Source organism: Populus trichocarpa, chromosome 2 (genome assembly GCF_000002775.5).
Source record: "Populus trichocarpa isolate Nisqually-1 chromosome 2, P.trichocarpa_v4.1, whole genome shotgun sequence".
Taxonomy (NCBI): Eukaryota; Viridiplantae; Streptophyta; class Magnoliopsida; order Malpighiales; family Salicaceae; genus Populus; species Populus trichocarpa.
The window spans coordinates 4570477-4590467 of record NC_037286.2 but is presented as its reverse complement, the minus strand read 5'-3'; the positions used below and the strand labels follow the sequence as shown (position 1 = coordinate 4590467).

Below are 19991 nucleotides of genomic sequence, written 5' to 3'. Positions count from 1 at the left end.
GCTCGAAGGAATAAATAAATAAATGGTAAACCACCATTGCAGTATGCAGAGGTATCTCTTGAAGCAGGGGACTGGTTATTCATCTGTTCCTGTTCGGTTGAAGTGCTAAGCCTGAGGCCATAATTATCTAAACCCTGCCAGAGGCTAACTTTATGCGAAAGAGATTCTGCACATAATTCTACATCAACTTCATCAGCCAGTCGTGCAATAATATGATGAAACAATATAGCGTTATGGTACAGTGAATATACAAATATAAGCAAGTATTTCGTTGCTCAAGAAATCGGGGGCGTTCAAGCATAAGATTACACAAACAAATCTAAATTCTGCTGAACAACCAAAACATATAGTATTCATATGCCAGTAAAAGATGCATGAGATATGCTCATATCTAAACGCGAAAACCTAAAACCACCAACCGAAAACCAGAAGGGCCCATTTTAAATCTAATTGTTCCTGAGATTCCCCAGAGCCCGCCTCTTTGATAATGGGTTCGGAGCTGTCATGTTACCCCGTTTCTCCATCTTGATACTTGCCAGGTTTTCTTTCATGCCGGTGTAAGTGACCATCTTCTGAGGAGTTGCTTGAACAAAACCAGTTTTCCTGGCCTCCCTTCGAACCAATGACGTAGTCAACTGTTTAGCGTCCGAACTATGGGTTTCTTCCTCTTTGTCACATGAAACCCCTTTTTGAGATGAAGGCAACTTCAGTTGATGCGTTTGATCATTCCTGACAGCAATGTCTGCAAAACAATTCACGCAAAGATCTTAGTCCAGTGTTTGGACGTCATCTTGTGAGATCAGGTCTAAAACACTGTCCAAACAAAGAATACATGAAATCGCAAGATTTTGTTTTTATTCATATACCTTGACTGCTAGTTGAATTGATAATTTCAGTGGATTGATCCAATGTGGATATATTTGGTTTGGATGAAACATTCACACTTAAGTTCTCTATTACTCCGATATCTTCAACACTGAGGCTTTCATTATTATATTGTTTTAAGTAGCTGGAATTGCGTTCCCCCATTTGCTCCGATGAAACATCATCATGATAACCATTTACCTCATTAACATCTATCAAGATTTCCTTTTCTTTGGAATCGTAAGAATGCTCAGTATTCACAGATTTATTCTGATGATTCTCACAGTTAATGCGTTCTTGAATGCTATCAATCTCGAGAAGAGCACAATCTTTCTTCTTTGAACCTTCGACATCTTCAAAGCTGGGCTCATCTGAAACAGAAAAGTATGTGTGTTTTTCCTCTTCAATTTGCTCATCCATTACTTGCCATAGTTCACCATGTTGCTCTTCATCAACTTGAATAGCGGCTTGCTCAGTAACAGCTATATTTTCATACACCTTCCCAGCACCCTCGTTTCTCAAATTGGTGTGCAAGAACCGTGCAACTGACGTTTGATTCTCATCCTGTTCGTTCTCTTCAAAAAATAAATTCAACACCCAGGCATCATTTTCTGTTATACGATGCTGAAATGCACTGACTGAAGTACCAGCGGAAGAATCGACATCTCGCTGACGTTTGAATGGAGAAGTAACAAAGCCATTTCCAAAGTCTACAATCTCCTCGGAGAAAACACCTACATCAAGCTGATGCAAGCAATTTGTTGCCTCGGTCTCAATGGAGTGGCTCTCTCTCTCTTTTAATGCGTGTTTACAATCTCCTCGGAGAGAACACCCACATGACTGCTGATTTTGAGTCGGATAATCAAGGCCAACCATGAGAAGTGATTCATTTAATGCGTCTGGGTGCTCATTAGCTTGCTCTATAGCAACTTCCTGAGGATCACTGGGATTAGATTCTAGGTTGGTATTATCTGTGGCTAAAGCTTCTCTAACTTCCTCAGCCCCGACCTTTTGTGCTATTAAAACTTTGAAGTCCCCTTGATGGAATTCACCCTGCTCTGTGGGAATGCTCCCTACAAAACAATCACGATAAATCAAGGTGCCAATTACATTAGATACTAAGTTCAATAAGGACATAATCAACAATCATACCTCTGTAATCGCAAGTTGTTTCTTCTCCTCCGTGACTTCTCATATCCTTACAGTATAATTGTGGTACAAATTCACCTTCTGTCCCACAACAACGTACAAAAAATTAAAAACCAATAAGTAATCTCATGTCGCTTTACTTGGAGAATAATACGACACTAGCAATGCAAACCGTAATGCCCAAGAGCTAGACGGGTGTGAAGCTAATTCTATAGACCAATCCAAGATGGGCAAAAAACTATGGTTTGAATCGAAGAACATGTCATGAAGTAATCAAAAGTCAGCGGATCTCATATCAGATCTCTTGCCTATCAATATAGAAAGACGTTTGGTATACATCAAAAATCAACATAAGATTTCAGGATTGTAAGGTGGAAACACTCACTATAAGACTCTGGACCATTTCGCTGTACCACAGAAGCACCTGAGGTGATTTCAGGTAAGCGACAAGGGGTATCTGGAGACAGGCTTTCTTCCGATTTGCTGCAGCTTAAAAATCTTTCTTGTAGCGGAATTTCTGCCATTTCCTGTGATGCCTCAGTTGGAATAACTGTTTGTGGAATCCCTCCAATAACCACTTCCTCTAGCATGTCCATCTTTGCAGCGGCTCCTGAGCTAACTTTGTCTATTGCACCCGATCCTATTTCACAAGTATCTTGGATGTCAGAATAATAGATATTGTCTACTTTTAAGTCAAGAGGAGCATCATCTAAAGTTTCGTTGCTTATGCTTGTCTTTGCTACATGCTCATCTAAAGGATCATTGCTTATCAAATTGTCTTCCGAGGCTACTCCAGATTTTTCAACTTGATCTTGTTCTCCATTCCCTAGGATTAAATTCACTTCCCGGTTGGTGAACAAGACTTCTTCAACATTTTTGTTCATCCATGCAGTATGCTCAGAATCGTTGCTTATCAAATTGTCCTTCGAGGCTTCGCCATCAGATTCTTCAACTAGATCTTCTTCTCCACTCCCTTGGATCAAATTCACTTCCCAGTTGGTGAACAAGGCAGATGCATCAGATCCAGTGAGAAGCTCTAGGGGTACTTGTTCTGTTAATAAGAGAGACAGATTGTTAAATATAAGAAATAATGCTCTTAGAAAATGACTGTAAAGAAGAGTCTTAAATGTACTAATTTAATCGACAATTATATCATTTGAGATCAGGGAAAAAAATTCCTTTGGAACTCTACGATGAATCCTTAATAGATCTTATCCCTTTGTGTCAAAAAAGCGTACCTTTTGGAACTTGTAACCCAGGACAAGAGTAGTGATGGAGAGATACAATCAATCAGATTATTATTATTTTATATATATATATATATATACACTTGGCTGAACTACTGTCGGATAAGCGTAAAAGAAAGAAAACAACATTTCATTCTGAACGATTTTTCACAAACGCCTACAATCAATAATTATTTCATACTCTGTAAAAGTTTACGACTCTGATTTGATTCTAAAGAATTGTTACTAATACTTGAGATGATATGAAAAATTAATTTATAGACACACCTCTGTCGTTAGAAGCCATAACCTTTAGTCCTGCCTCATTGCCGATTGACTTGCTACCTGGATGAGATTTATATTTTTCTCCTGCAACTAACAAAACGAAAATTAACTCCAACCTGCCACACTACAAACAAACAGACGCGAAGATCAATTGGATATGTCATTTTCAAATATTCAATCTTCCACAGGAAGGATTTTATCTGATAAGTTTCAGTATTAAGTAACACATTCAGGCTTCAGATACTTAAGTGAAAAAAAAAGAGAAGAGCCGAAGCTGGCAGAGGATAAGATGTCGTGACCTGACCTTCCCGCCCCTACTTACCATGAGATAATAAAACATTCAGCTCTGAAACAGCATCAGTACTTGAACCCATTCCGCATATTCCAGAAGACTCAGCAAATAATTTTTGTTCTAATGAAGATTGCTGAGCCTTTTTCCCGCTACTTATAGGTATCTGTGGAGAAATCGGTGTTCTTTCAGTCCACTTGGTGCAGCCTTCAGTTTTCTCAAAACAAATCTTTCCAATTACGGCCACTGACCCAGCTCTATCTGCTTTAATGTTCTTGCTGGCATCATTTAATGCAGCACTACAATCATCTTTACTCGCATGAAGAAGTCCCTCCTCAACTGAGTGCTCTGCAATGCCCTTCGGGGTAACCTGTGGAAGAGAAACAATGCTGCATTCGTTCTCATCATCAATGTTGCTCTGGTACAACTTCGAATCATCCTCCATCTTTTCAACGTTAAATGCAGCTATGACATCCATAGAGATACGGTTTTCTAAAGAAACGGAAGCACTTCTTTCTAGCTCTAAAGCATTCACCTCTTTGAGATCGTCAAATTTACCAGCCTTGACTCCAAGTTCAAGCTCAGAGCCCATAAATCCATTTGATGTTTCATCAATACCCTCACAATCTGCAGAAGCAATGTCAGGGGAAGCATTGCGGCCAGCATCATTAATTTTCAAAAACTCACCACCATAATCTGAAAATAGGTTACCAAGCCCCACGGGACAATTTCGTTGTGCAGTTCCTTCATTTTGTGTGTCCGACATGTCCAATTTTTCGGTTGTCATAATCAGTGATTCTTTGTCAGCTGCTTCACCATATTTACTGATATGATCATAAAGATCACCATCGCTCACTTCTGCAGTTTTTTCTTCATCAAAGCCATCATTCATACCTTGTGTAAAAGTGCCAGCGTTGGAATCGCTGCCTATAGATATGATCTGTTGGTCTGTCCACATATTAATTCCTTCTATGCTCTTAGAAGTGTTTCCCCGTGATCCAACTTTCTTTCCCCCAAAACTTTCGAGTTCTTTATAAATGGTTGGAGTCAAAGTTGCATCAGCTTTGCCAGCCACCTCATCACTGATGCTGTGGTCACAAAGCTCAAACAAGAGAGCACCTGTTACAGATTCCTTCCTGACAACCTGATCACACTGGTATCTAGCCGTATTTTTACCACTGGCCAACTCTTTGCTTGATATAAGGAAGTCACTATGACGGCCCATCATCATATCAAATGTTTTCCCTTCAAAACCTTCCATTTCTTTGGAAATTAACCAAGTTAAACTGGAAGCATTTGCCTCTGCAGACACCTTCTGGCAAACATTGTCGTCACCATGTACAGTTTCTACAGCGCATCCTGATTTTTCTTCCTTAAATTCACTTTGTTCAGCATCTGACTCCCCATCCATGTTTCGGCCGCTCTCCATGACCATAACAGCTTCATGGGACTTGCTAACAGGGACATCAATGGAAGCATCAATGCTGCAGTTTCTCATTGCATTCATCTCATTATAACCACCAAGCTTCTCAAAAAGAATTGGTGAACTATTCACTCCAGTTGATGCTTTACCACTGTCACTGTGAGTAGTAACTTCACTTTCTCCTGTTGTCTCGACAGCGCAAATATCAGTTTTCATTGCAAAAGTAACCTCCTTTTTTTCTTGCAACGAAGATTGTGGCAAAGCATCTGCAGCAGCTTCGTTTTCCTCCAGAACGTGCTTTTCATCCGTACAACTTGAATTAATCTTTTCTGTTGATTTCTCATCTGAAGCATCAACAATATATGAAAGGTAGTTTTCAGGTTCATTAAACTAAGCATCAGTACTTTCAGTCACATGAATGTTGATAATATTTGTTGATCTCCAATATAATTTTGTTTTAGATAGAAAAGCAGTGGCTTATGCATATACTAGAGTATATTCCCCAAATGTTGTCGCATAAAAAAAAACTCACCATGATGCTGCATTTTCCTGTCCTCGGAGGAATCACCTGCATAAAAGGACAATCTTTGCTTGCCAATACCAGTGACTGCCAAGAGAAACAGATTGCGTTAAAATTAATTCAAGATGACAGCATAAAAGGGAAAATGTTGTTAGGAGGAAGAAATCAAAAAATTGCAAGAGCTGGTAAGGCGCCCTTACATTGTAAAGGAACAAGGGTCACAGAACCATTTTCACCTTCGTCGGTGCCCTTTTCTGGGGCACTCAGACAGGTTCCTTCTCCATGTAGAAGTTCATGTGTGCATGTTCTTCTAGAGACCAGCAAAACATTGCTAGAGTTTTCCTCTGAAATGAAATTTTGGTTCTCCTCGGCAGCTTGGATAAGGAGGACATCACCATCCTCCTGTAGGTTTATTTCAGTGATAAAACTAACCATCTTTTCACCAGCAGCTGGTGATGGTCTATCATCACAAGATGCCTCTTCATGCTCATTTTTATTTGTTCTAATTTTCTGTCCAGTATTTTCTAGATCACAGAAACCACCCTCCACAGCAGATGTTCTGTCCACAAGTTCAGTTGAACAATCATTGACATCACCACTTTCTAAGTGTACGTCTTCTCTCAGTTCTTTCCTTTCAAGTCCATTCTCCAACCCTGAGAAGTTGGAAGGTTGGTCAACATAATATTTAGAACATCCTAAGTAAATACTGAAAAGAAAATAGCATATTTTCATTCTAGATCACTCAATTACCTGAAAAATCTGATTGCTTTGCAAATGAGAAACGATTAGCTAGGGGAAACGTATCAGAAGCATTAGTCTGAAGTTCTGTTTGTCCGTGTTCATCTAAATTATCATTACCCAAATCTGCACCACCTTCTTCCTTAGATCTGCTAGACGGATCATCCACAGCAACCTCAATGATAGCATCTACAGCAAGTTTCTCCATGTCACCTGCGACAGTATTAGCCTCCTCATTAAGGACTATGGGCTGACTTGCATTCTCTGGTATTTCTTGGTTTGCAAAACATAACATCACTGATGTTGATGTTGGAGACGGAGTTTCCTGCAAATTTGTTTTAGTGTCTACACCTTCCTGAATGTTAGAGCATCCAGCAGCGACTTCTGAGAAATTGGTTCTCATTTCACTTGTTTTACTCTCAGATCCCTTCTTGTCAGAAGTTTCAAAGACTTCCTTGGAGCAGCTCAAACTGAAATTAGGTTTGTCCCCTGTAGCTTCTGGCATGGTCAATCCAGTGTCCTCAATTTGTGTTTCTTCAGTAAATAGAGCTTCCTCTACCATAACTGGAACTGCAGATATGCCATGTTGCTTCTTTTCAACAATTTTTCCAGGGACGGTAGATCCAACCAAGTTACCTCTAGAGGCGTGCTGTGCCAATTCTCTTGAAGGTTTACCAGCCAAACATTCACCCACTGTAGAAGAATCTGTCTCCAGTGTTGGGCCACGCTTTCGTTTCAGACACCCAACCATACCAACAGCTTCACCAATTCCTAGTTCACCAGTGGCAAAAGCAGGGCTTAATACAACAGTGTTGCTTCTGGACCCCCTCACATGGCCAATCGATATCGGAGCCTTTTCAATCTCACTGCTAAATTGTCCAGAAGCTTCAACCTTGTTAGCAAACTTCAAATCTGCATTCCTAGATTGTTTTATGGTTTCAATTTTCGCATCTGGTCCTTCACTTTCAACCTGGCCCTTTTGAGCTGTAAAAGACTTCTGTCTTGAAGCATTTCTATCTTGAGCGTTCAAAAATTCCTCAAGCTGAACAGCCTTGTTATGCTCTTTGTTAACCTCGGTAATTTCGTCTGCACTTTCAACCGTAGCCTGAGCTCCAAACCTTGTCCTCCTCCTAGTAACGACTTGCACAATAGGTTTGGAATCTGTAGCCTTTGCCATGTTTCTTTTTGATCGCCTGGCATCCTTTGCAGATTCAAGATCTTTTTTGGACACGGTTTCTACTGCGACTCCCTTCTGAGGCACAATAGATTTACGTCTCAAAGCATATCTACCGAAATCCTTCAACGGTTCTTCAAGATGAAGAACCTTTTGACTTTCATCCTGAATCTCGATGGTTTCAGCTTTGTTTGCAGTCACAGATGATGTATTCTCCTCCAACTTAGAGCGTGACCGAGAAGTCCAACCAACAATTTCAGTTTTACAAAAACACCCACTCGTTAATGAAGTACCTTCCTTCTTGCTAGTATTTCTTCTTGATCGCCTGCCACCCTTCACTGATTCAACACCTTCTTCAGATAGGATTTCTACCACCAACCGCTTTCGAGGCACAAAAGACTTTCTTCCCAAAGCATTTCTACCTGCACCCTTCAAAATTTCTTCAGTCTGGAGAACCTTTTCATATTCATCCTGAACCTCGACGGTTTCAGCTTTATCTGCAGTTATAGAAGAAGTATTCTCCCTTAACTTAGCCCGTGACCGAGTAGTCTTTCCAAAACTTTCAGTTTTTCCGAAATCCACACTCAATAATGAAGTGCTTTCATTCTTCCTAGCATTTCTTCTTGATCCTGATGGCGCATTTGCAGGTTTAGCATCGTCTTTTGCACTTACATTCTCTTCAGAAACTTCATCCGAGAAACGAATCCCATCACGATTCCCCCTTTTTCTAGACCCTCCCCGTTTTGAATTCTTCCTAGAAACAACCAACTCCCCTTCACCCCCTTCAACGTTCTCCTCGATCACCACCTCTCTACTTCTCAGTCGCCTCCTACCCGATTTGTCTTCACCCTTCACAAGTTGAACATCTCCCTCTTTAGTGATTACAGGAGGTCGTGAGTTATCACTAACATCAACATTTTCCACCCCAACGCTCCCTTTCTTTTCTCGTCCTCTCCCTCTCTTCTTCCCAACAACCTCATCTACATTTCTTCCAACTGTTCTCTGCTCTCTATTCCTACTTCCAGGCGGAGAACCAATAACTTTCCCATAATTAACCATGCTCCTCCTCCTCTTCCTTCCTTTATACACCGAAGGCTCGTATTCACGTATTTCAACATCAGGCTTGAATTTAACATTCTTCAATATTTTAGTCACTTTCATAGAATCACTTACGTTTTGTACTTCTCCTTGACCTTGCCCTTTTGGATTTTCAATTCTCTGTTTATAGTTCACAAAAATAAAAAAAATTATAATTCTTTCAATGTTTAAACCATAATGATCACAAAACAAACACAATAAATTAAGCCTAATCAATTTTTTCCGTATTTAAATCAAATTATTATTAAATTTACACAATAATTAACAAATTCGTCATATCGATTGGAGATTCCAATTTCAAACAAAAAAAAAGAAGTTACCAGAAACCCTTCAAGCCTGTAATTAAACAAAGATATATTATCAGTATCTAACAGAAAACACACCTTGAGAGTCAAAGTCAACAAATCAGCCATTTCGGCATTGGATTTATTAGCAGGAATTCCATGCTTTTTACAAAGCGCTTGCAGTTGTTTCCTCTTCATGCCATGAAAATCCCTTTCTACTTCTTCCATTTTTCTTCCTTCAGAAACCACTCATCAAATACTCTCTACTTGCCAACAGTCCCTTTCCTTTTTCTTTTTTTTATCAGTGATGGGAAACAAGAAGGCTTCAATTGTAAGTTTTTGTGCGAGGCAGTTTAAATTCAAAACGGCTGGTTTTTCATTTCTCCCGCTCTTTGAAACGGCTTTATTTTTCTATTATTACCCCCACTCGCGACTCTGATCGATGATCAAAACTCGCCTCCATGTGACAAGTGATGAGGGCGAAATAGTAATTGAGGTTAGATTGAAAGGGCAGGCATAGCGAGTATGATTTGTTTTTGCTGATATTGAATTAACGCGTCTAGTATGGATATCTGTAGAGTGGATAAGACGCTTTAGCTACTGCCACGTGCAGGAGTGTCTTTATTCCAAGTCAAATTCTTGGGAATTGTATTTGATGATCGTCTGATTATTTGAGGCCACAATCGAACGGCTCTCGCGTTCATGCTGAGGACATATTCAAAATGGATAAATATCGTTCTGGCCCTTCTGGGGATCTGGTCTTGTCTAATATGGACCTCGGCCCTCAGCAGTCAGCTTCCCCTTCCTTGTGATTTGGGCTCTGGCCCATGTTTGATGATTATGTTATGAAATGAAGGGGTTGATTTAAATTTATTCAACCAATATTTTGTTCCTGCCAAATTTTTAAAAAAATATAAACTGCGAATATCAAAATTAATATGATATAAGATATATACAAGGGGTAAATCATGTCAAATTAGGTTTACCCTCACAACCTATGACCCGAGTTTTATCTTGGGTCGTCCCCATATCAAGTTTTAAAACTATAATAATAATTATTTTTATCCATACGTTGACTTGGATCAACTCAAGTTGATCTTTCTATTGTAGTATGTGACTCATGGGCAGATGCTGGAGTGAAGTGAAGCGGAGCGGAGTAAGGGAAGCAAAGCTTACCGATTAAAAATTACTAATATCTTTTGTACGACTAGGATGTAAATACATATTATATAACTCTAATTTTGACAGATAGTGAAATAAAACTCATTGCTCTTGTGAATGTAGATACATTGTCGAACCATGCTGGATCTGTGTGTTTTTCTTGTTTTCTCTATTGCGCAATATTCATCATTATTGTTGTAAGTTTCACAACTCCTCTCGATTCATGACCTAGGCCTTATCTGAGTCGACCCTTAAATTAGATTTTAAAACTATGATAATAATTATTTTATTATTATGTTAACTTATATCAACCTAAATTAACCCCCCCAACCATGATCCAAATCTTGTCCGGGTCAACCTTAGAGTTGGGTTTTTTAAAATTATCATAATAACTATTTTTTTCTGATATTGCCTTGAGTCTACCTGGGCTGACCATCCCGACTCTTGACATGGTCTTTGCCCTCAGGTCAACCTCCTAGTTGAGTTTTAAAACTGTGATAATAATTATTTTTATCCTTACATTAACCTGGGGTAATAGTTAACCTGACTCATGTCTGGCTCCAAGTCGATCCCCAATTCATGTTTTAAAACTATGATAATAACTATTTTTATCCTTACATTAACTCAGGTCAATAGTCAACCCTTGATTAATTTTAAAACTATAATAATCACTTTTATTCTTATGTTGACATAAGTCAATGGTCAACCTGACTCATGACTTGGGTCTTGCCCCGGATCGACCTCTAAGTCAAGTTTTAAAACTATAATAATAACTTTTTTATCATCATGTTGACTTGAGTCAATGGTTCACCCGGGCTGTGACCTAGGGTTGACCCTGGGTCAACTCCTGGTCAGGTTTTAAAATAATAATAATAATTATTTTTATCCTTACATTGATCAGGTCAATGGTCAACTTCACTCGTGACTCAAGCCTTGCCCGAGGTTGACCTTCGAGTCAAGTTTTAAAACTATGATAATAAATATTTTTATTATTATGTTGATCCATGTCAAGGATCAACCCGACCCATAACCCGAACCCTGTCCTAGGTCAATCCCTAGTCACGTTTTAAAAATATAGTAATAATAATTTTTATCTCTGTATTGACTTAGGTCAATGATCAACGCAACCTGTGACCCGAGTCTTGCCTCGAGTCAAGTTTTAAAATTATGATTAAAACCATTTTTATTTTCATGTTGACTCGGATTAATGATCAACTCGATATGTGACTCAAGCCTTGCCCCGGATCGATTCTCTAGTTGAGTTTCAAAAATATAATAATAATCATTTTTATTTTTAAATTAACCTGATCAACAGAGGCTAACTCCTATGTAAATATTTGGATAAGTTTGTCTTATCTCTTTTAATGGGACAAAAAAATATTTACCATAACAACATTAACACATGATAAAAATCAAGTTTTATATTGTTTAAAGATGCCCCAAATAATTTTACAAAAAAAAGAAAATCATGCTCATTCTGCATCTTTATCCAACATATTAAACACTACCCTAATCAACAAGTTACATTAACCTTTTATGCCCCTAATTCTTAACTTTGAATCCTATAATTATCAATTGTCTGTATCTATAGAATCACTCTTGTTTTTGTTTTGTATAGATAATTTTTAATTAAACATATATTTTTTTATATTTATTTTTTAAAATTATAACTAAAAATATTTATTTAAACCATAACCATAAATATACCACAATACATTTTTTAATTTTCAATTCCCTGTTTATAGTTAAGAAAAAAAAACAAAAAACAAAAAAATTATAATTCTTTCAATGTTTAGAAGGAAACGTATGCATGTCTCCTTCCAAATGAATTTAGATTAAACTCAAAAATACAAAAACATATTAAAGGAATTTAGATTAGAAAAAAAAACTCAAAAATACAAAAACATAATATTAAATGCTCATGCTTCATATACGAGATTACAAGAAAGCCCACTTATGCTTCGGCATGCGTCAAGGAAACTTTCTTCGATATCCTTGATTATTAACCTTGAGTCCTCGTCTGTGTGAAGCCGTTGCCTATGTGATATAATTCAAGACGGGTTATGAGAAATTCTGAGATTTCAACAAACATGCGCGTGTAGTGGTTTCTGTTTGTAAGCTGCAGAATATGAGTCTGGTTCTTTGTCAATTCAAGTTCACATATCTTGACAAGGTCCAAAACCCCCGCGATGTCGAAGTGGGAAGATTGCAGACCTGCACTTAGCCCCGAGAGTGCATTTTCGAAATGGCCAGTGATATTCACGTACGAGGACAGACAATTCTGAAGGGGCTCTCTTGAAGGAGTTGTATTCCCGAGAAGGTTTTCTATCAAAGCCTTGGCATTTTTCGCACCGGAAATCGCCAACTGGACACTAATTTCGGCAAGAGTGGAGATGTTTGCTGTGGCAGTTCTAGGATCCATTTGAAGAGCATTGACGCATTCATCATATTTTGCGACATACCCTGATCTTTCACCGTAAGCCATCATCAATTTCTCAATCTCAGTGCAGACATCTTCTACTAGCTCGGATGGGGCAACTGTTGCCATTGACTGGGAAACGAGGAGCATCAAAATGGCTGATAATATGAAGACGTGACTTGAGGAATCCATTGCTTACTTTGTTGGTGGAGGCAACTAGGCCTGATATGATTGGGATATTGTGAAGACTAATTGCCCCAAGAGTTGGTGTAATTTATAGCCACAACAAATCTCATGCGGCAAGAAAGAAGTCGACATGATTAGTAAATCCTCGCTGGACAAAAACGCAACCAGATCAGTTTAGTTTTTTCTATTTACCTAAAATTGGGTTATACGCTTCCTTAATCTGCAGAACCCAAAAAAAGGGCTGAAGTTACGCCTTCTTATTTTCCCACGGCAAAGCCTTTGTATCATTTGACCTGCCAGCTTAGCTCTTTAGGTCTTTGTTCTAATTAACCATAGTACTGACAGCCTTCAGAAGAAACAATCAATCATTAGATTGTTTCATAGTCGCCAATTCTTCGCAGAACATATCGCTTACCCAATAACCTCAAAGCTAGCACAAAATACTAAAGCTTTCATACCGATTAACTTTAGGCAATGATATTTTTAACCCACAAGCATTTTGGCTCGCCATGTTTAAGAACGTTTAGTGAGAACCAGAAAAACAAAGGAAAAATGTCGAAATAGCATCTGATATCATTTTCTCCGACTCCTAATTTTAAGAAGACAACGTCCGAACTATTTTGGTCAAAACCAATCAAATAAAAACCAATCAAATATTATTATAATTATTATAAGAAATTCTAAACGTTATGGGAGTAGAAAAAACCATTGTTCATGCTAAGCGAGAAATAAAAATGATAAACTCTAATTTAAGGGTTAAAAAAGACCTTATAAAACCGTACCTCACTTGAGCTTAGACAAGAAAAAAATTCATCGGACATAACTACATTTTAGATTTTATTTTTTATATGTGTATAAAATTCTTTCAAGAACTAACCATATTTCTATCAATATTAATATTATATAAGAGATGGTGTATAAAAATCTTTTAAGAGCGTATCATATTTCTATCTACATTAACACATATGTTAGAGATATTTTTCCTCATTAATACATGTGTTAGAGGTATTTCTTATTAACATTAATAGATATGTTAGAGATATTTTTTCTATTTAATATTATTAAGGCAATATTACACTTCAACCCCTCATTTTCATAAAAAGTTTTATAAGCTATAAATAGACTATAAATCCCTTAAATAAAAGGTTTGGAATCTTCATTTTCTACTGTATATTTTTTTTAACGTATCTGTAATATTATTGTATTTTCTCTTAAAAAATTACTGACTTAATTATCGAATAATCCCTAAATTCATAAAAAAAAACTTTTGTAGGTATCAAACAACCATCTCTAGCTACATTAACTACAAAGAATTAATTAGATTATCGAAATCAAGATACTAACCCAAGACATAAGTCTTGGAAACAAGTTTCTTGGATTTTTAACCAATTATTCAAGATATAAATCTTATCTTTAAATTAATTTGATTTTTTAAGATATCATCATTGACATCTTTTAAAGAAATTTAATCAAAACACCATCAATTTCTTTCCAATGACATTTCCAAAATCATTAAAAGGCACGCAACTATGACACACCTTAACTAGAATGCTTAATGGATTTACCCGTTACCATGAGCACTTCTGCTAATTCAGACTTCCGACAACTCATCAACGCTGGATCATTGTGGGTAGCTTGGGCAAACACTTACAAGCTCAAGGGTACAAACTTTTGGAATGTGAAGAAAAAAGGGAAGTTGCACATGGTACTGGAGGAAGCTTCTTAAAATCAGAGAGCTGGTTTGGGATCAATTCTATTATATCTCGGGAAAATGGCAAACAAACAAATCAGTTTATGGTGGGACAATCGGCATCAAGACTGTTCTTGTTGAAGTTTTATGGGCAGAGACTTGTACAAGAATCCAGGAGATCACCTGATGCCAGGTTAAAGGAAGAAATTAATGATGGGAACTGGGGTTGACTAGTGCTAGATCTGATGCTATGGCAGAGGTGCAAATGGCTGTGTGGTGTTTTATTTCCTGATCCTGCCAGAGAGGATAAGGTGGATTGGAAAGCTAATGCTAATGGTGAATTTCAAGTTAGGGGTGGTCAAGAATTACATAGATGCATGAATCCTTTAATTACATAAATCAATCTGGGCCTCTTTCAACTTTCCTAGACATTTTTGTTGCTTAGTTGACTGTTCATAACAGGCTGTCCACCACAAGAAGGCAAATTGCTTTGGGAAGGCAGGTTGATGATATTTGTGCGCCGTGTGGAAATACAGACAAGGATCGTGACCATCTTTTCTTTGAGAGACCTTAAATTAAAGGCTCTTTAGAGTCCAGTTGTGCTGAAATCTGGAAATAACAAAAGTCCTGGAAGCTAGTCTTTTACATTTTGCAGTGGGCTGTGGCAAATTTGCATAAAGGGACTATTCAAGCTATTATCGGGAAAGCGGGATGGAACACCACCATCTTCGGTATTTGGAAGCAAGACAAGTTCTACATATGATTCGTTGCGGACAGCATAAGTCTGAGCTGCTTGAGGTTGTGGTCTCTGGTTCAGTTTGCTTTGAAAGAAATGTTTTTAAGATCCAAAACAGACCCTACTGCCAGCAACTTCACGAGCTTGACTTTTGAGCGTTAAAAAAAAATTGACAGAAGATTTTCTTCCCCTCTAATTCTCTGGGCAACGGAGAACAAGATTAGAGATAAAGAATACTAGTTACACATTAACAGATACAAAAAAAGAGGCTACATCAGCAACTAAATTAAACCAGGGAGAGAACTTGAATTTGAGCTTTGGCAAAAAAGGTAAAAGATTTTCTTCAATTCAATTTTCTGGACACTTAGACGTCAAAGGATAATAATTTCAGAGCTAACAAAAAGAGAAAGAAACGGAAGGAAGAGTCAGAAATCTCGTGTGGAAAGTGCCGCCCATGGCAACCAATCAGATAAAACAGACTGGTGCTGCGTTTGCACAGATAATTTCATCACTCTCTTTCTTCAACAATAACAAAACCTAGAAACTACAAAAGCAAAAACCCATTTTGAAATACTGCTTCCCTTATCCCTATGCTTTGCGACCATTTGAAGAAAGCCAGGAATGGAGGTTTATTTATAGTGGTAGCGATGGTTGCCCTAATTACAAATGGAACGGGAATGTCTAAACTACACGTCGTTTCTTTCCAAGCTGTAATTAATATTGGGCCTGCAAGCAAGGATAAGAATGACCTTTTTATGGGCCAAACTGATGAGCACGCTCTCATATTGGTATTTGGGCCATGACGGCCGAATAAAAATTTAGGGTATGCTTTTCAATTTATGGGACGTTTTTAAAAAAGTAGGGTTGTTCTATATTGTTATTAAACATGGCTTAGTTTATCAAAAAAAAAATGATTCAATAAATTACATTCGAAGTTTAATTGAGTTTTATTTTAAATTAATTTAAAAGTTAAATTAGTAAAATTTAATTGAGTTACTTAAATTAAACATGATTTAGTTAATTTCAAGTAAGTTTTTTAAAAAATATTTATTAAAAAATAATATTATTTTAGTTTTTTTTAATTTATCTAAAATTACATTTTATTTAAAAAAAACTCGAATATAATGATATAAATTTAAGACCCGAGTCTTTCATCAGGTCATATTGTTAGATGCAATTTTTATATAAATTTTTTAAAATTTGTTTTGAAAAGCTATAAAATTCTAAAATTAAAATAAATAAATTATTCACCTTTAAATTAAAAATCATTCCATTATTAGCAAATTGTTAAACCGATTATCTAAACTTTGCAATTATTTTTTAACATAATTTAAATCAGTAACTTTAAACCATTACAATAAGTTTAATTTATAAATGATAATTAGATATTATATCGAATTTATTATTTCAATGACATAAAAAAAACCCGAAAAAATGAGGTGGTTTTATGCGAGAAGAAGTACTATATAAAGACCAACTAGGGTTTATTGACGCCCTCTGTCAGCTCTAGAGCTAGCTATTGTGTGTGTCGCCGCAGCAGTAGGTTTGTATCTCATCTCTCCGTCTCTCAGATTTCTCCTCTCTTTTCCTGTTTGGTTGCCAAGAAAATCTTGCAAAACTTTTCGACTGTCTTGAAAAACATAATAAAACAGGTTTTCCAATCTCATTGTTATGTAGTTACAACTTTCAACTATCTTTGCCTCTGTGGAAATGATCGAAACTAAGAGTTGTCTTGCTCTTTTTTCTTTTCTTTCTTATTTCAATCTATGATTCATTGTTTGTTTTGATTTGATTTGTTTTGTTTTGTTTTTCTAGTAATCAGCAGATCATAGTGTAAGAGCATGAAAATCGTTTCGCTTTTTGTATCATGGATGTATTTTGTTGTTTTTCGACATTGAGTTTCCTGCCTTTTATTCTGCAACAATTGTTACGTTTTCTGTTGCTTGAATACTATTTAGAGATAGAAGATTTTCTTAGGTGTATTTCTTCGGTTGAAAGATCCAGTATTTATATGTAGTTCGCTGTCATGCTTATTCACGTTTGGTTACAACTAACTAAATAAATAAAATAAAATACAGAGAAAAGAAAAGAACTTGTTATTCTATGCACTAATATTGATGCTTAAGGGTCAATTTTAAATATTTATATCTTTATATATGTTTTTAATTAGATTTCTAGTTTGTTAATCAATATGTGTTTGATTTTGTGGTGAAGAATAAGAAGGATGTCTCACAGGAAGTTCGAGCACCCAAGACATGGCTCCCTTGGATTTCTTCCAAGGAAGAGAGCTGCCCGTCACAGAGGAAAAGGTTATTAGTTGTATCTTTATCCTTAAGCGATGTGTTTCTTGGGTTTTAATATCATTGCGCACTCATTGTGTTCTGACAATTGAACTTTTGATTCTTGTTTTGACTCTGCTCAGTGAAGTCTTTCCCCAAGGATGACCCTAATAAGCCTTGCAAGCTTACTGCCTTTTTGGGTTACAAGGCTGGCATGACCCACATTGTCAGAGAGGTCGAAAAACCTGGATCCAGTAAGCGAGATATTCATTAACCCATTTTAAGTTTGTGAACGTTGTGAATTGAAGTTTTAAGTCTTATAAATGTTTTCCTTTTTGAAGATATAATCTTTGAGAAGTAAACATTATGCAACCCTGAAAATTTGTTCATTTTATTTTGATGTATGTTTTCAATTTTAAGTCATAGTCATATGGTGTTATGATCTTCAATATTTGGTTTCGCGAAACCTTTTTGTTTGTTCATCTCATCTTAACGTGATAAATTCCAGTGTTCTTTAAATTTCTTTTGTTTATCACTTTTTAAAAACCAGCATGGACAAGGTATTTTTCATTTAACTTGTGTATTTTGCTTCTTGTTTTGTAGAGCTCCACAAGAAGGAGACATGTGAGGCTGTAACCATCATTGAGACACCTCCAATGGTGATTGTTGGAGTTGTGGGTTACTTGAAGACACCATCTGGCCTCCGGACTCTGAACACTGTTTGGGCTCAGCATTTGAGTGAAGAGGTCAAGCGAAGGTTCTACAAGAACTGGTGCAAGTCAAAGAAGAGGGCTTTCAACAAATACTCAAAGCAGTATGAGACAGATGAAGGGAAGAAGAGCATCCAATCACAGCTTGAGAAGTTGAAGAAATATGCAACTGTTATTCGTGTTTTGGCTCACACTCAGGTATTATCTCTGAAGTTAACAATTCACTTGTTTTTTATGTTCAAATTTGTATGCAAGTCATTTTTTGAGACCTGTGTGTTCCAGCTTCTCTTTTTTTAATTTGTTCTGGTGTAAAAATTGCTTCTTACCGTTTTAACATGTTACAGATCAGAAAGATGAAAGGATTGAAGCAGAAGAAAGCTCACTTGATGGAGATCCAGGTTAATGGTGGCACAATTGCTCAGAAGGTGGATTTTGCTTATGGTTTCTTTGAGAAGCAAGTCCCAATTGATGCTGTCTTCCAGAAGGATGAGATGATTGATATTATTGGTGTCACGAAGGGTAAGGGTTATGAAGGTGTTGTCACTCGTTGGGGTGTCACTCGCCTGCCTCGGAAGACCCACAGGGGTCTCCGAAAGGTGGCTTGTATCGGTGCCTGGCACCCTGCAAGAGTCTCATTCACTGTTGCCAGGGCTGGTCAGAATGGATACCACCACCGTACTGAATTGAACAAGAAGATCTACAAGCTTGGCAAGACCGGTCAGGAGTGTCACACTGCCATAACGGAGTATGACAGGTAATTAACATGCTCCTTGAACTTCACGACATTCTTTATGAAATGCGAGCAATGCTGTATCTATCCCGAAGATGGTGTCTCACTCATGATACTTGGCCATTTTATTTTTTGCTTGATATATCTGCTATCATATGCTTACTTAAGTTCATTGATGAGTTGAACTTGGTTGCTTCTAGAATTTTTGCTTGGCAACGTATTTGATATTTTCTGGAACAGGACTGAAAAGGACATCACTCCAATCGGTGGTTTCCCTCACTATGGTGTGGTGAAGGATGACTATTTGATGATCAAGGGATGCTGCGTTGGACCTAAGAAGAGGGTGGTTACACTCCGTCAAACACTGCTTAAACAGACATCTCGATTGGCTCATGAGGAAATCAAACTCAAGTTTGTGGACACATCCTCGAAGTTCGGACATGGTCGTTTCCAGACAACACAGGAGAAGCAGAAGTTCTATGGACGCCTGAAGGCATAATTATGCGATCTGGAATTTTTAGTTATTCTAGTAAATTTAGTCGATTTTGGTTTCTTTCTGTTCCTTCGGCTCGAGACAATTGTGTTGTTTTTTTTATGTTTGCGCAAAGTCTGAACAATTTTTTTTCCAGATGGATTTAATTTGCATTTTGAACTAGCATGCTGTTTCAGAATATTGTTGTGGCCTGTCATTCTGTATTTTTGCTTTTGCTTAACCGAGCTCCTTGTTCAACGCCAACTGAGTCTGTATTTGGTTCCTGCGATTTTTCAGCAAATTCTAGAATTCTCTTTACCGTGGATCAAAAAAGAAAAAACTAAGCGCTTCAGGTTTGGATCCTCAGAATCGCAATGGAATGAAAATGCAGGAATCAGGACCGGAGACTTGGATTGGGAACCAATAAATTTAGACATCGACATCCAATCTGTCCTCCCACAAAGCGAGAGGGAGTTCTGGTTGAATCGGCAATGCTCTTCGGTCATTAAATTTTTAGCGTAATATTCAATTTAGTCCTTATAGTTTTTGAATTATAAC

The 19991-nt window shown here is 37.3% G+C and overlaps 3 protein-coding genes across 6 annotated transcripts; 1 reads left to right on the top strand and 2 right to left on the bottom strand.

Annotated features, from left to right (window-relative positions):
• Positions 1 to 176: 176 nt before the first annotated feature.
• On the bottom strand, positions 177 to 9559 carry LOC7468771 (uncharacterized). Of its 4 annotated transcripts, none has more exons than XM_052450200.1 (10): positions 9150 to 9559; positions 6507 to 8886; positions 5957 to 6409; positions 5769 to 5843; positions 3847 to 5580; positions 3528 to 3614; positions 2399 to 3064; positions 2017 to 2091; positions 867 to 1937; positions 177 to 742 (listed from the first exon to the last, which is right to left on the bottom strand). In XM_052450200.1, exons 1-10 carry the CDS (start codon positions 9276 to 9278, stop codon positions 447 to 449), a joined length of 6966 nt encoding a protein of 2321 aa, XP_052306160.1. In that variant the 5' UTR covers positions 9279 to 9559; the 3' UTR covers positions 177 to 446. The 4 variants fall into 4 exon arrangements, with proteins under 4 accessions (XP_052306160.1, XP_052306159.1, XP_052306161.1 ...); XM_052450199.1 differs by having other exon boundaries at positions 2017 to 2094; positions 9150 to 9558; XM_052450201.1 differs by having other exon boundaries at positions 2017 to 2094; positions 3528 to 3608; positions 9150 to 9558.
• Positions 9560 to 12059: 2500 nt separating this feature from the next.
• LOC7467808 (putative invertase inhibitor) lies at positions 12060 to 13176 on the bottom strand. Its single transcript, XM_002300876.4, has 2 exons — positions 13009 to 13176; positions 12060 to 12878 (listed from the first exon to the last, which is right to left on the bottom strand). Exon 2 carries the CDS (start codon positions 12820 to 12822, stop codon positions 12214 to 12216), a length of 609 nt encoding a protein of 202 aa, XP_002300912.1. The 5' UTR covers positions 12823 to 12878; positions 13009 to 13176; the 3' UTR covers positions 12060 to 12213.
• Positions 13177 to 16650: 3474 nt separating this feature from the next.
• Positions 16651 to 19697, top strand: LOC7468770 (60S ribosomal protein L3). Its single transcript, XM_002302132.4, has 6 exons — positions 16651 to 16785; positions 17457 to 17551; positions 17665 to 17775; positions 18125 to 18429; positions 18576 to 18985; positions 19202 to 19697. The coding sequence occupies exons 2-6, from the start codon at positions 17467 to 17469 to the stop codon at positions 19458 to 19460; spliced, it is 1170 nt and encodes a 389-aa protein (XP_002302168.1). The 5' UTR covers positions 16651 to 16785; positions 17457 to 17466; the 3' UTR covers positions 19461 to 19697.
• The last annotated feature ends 294 nt before the right edge of the window (positions 19698 to 19991 follow it).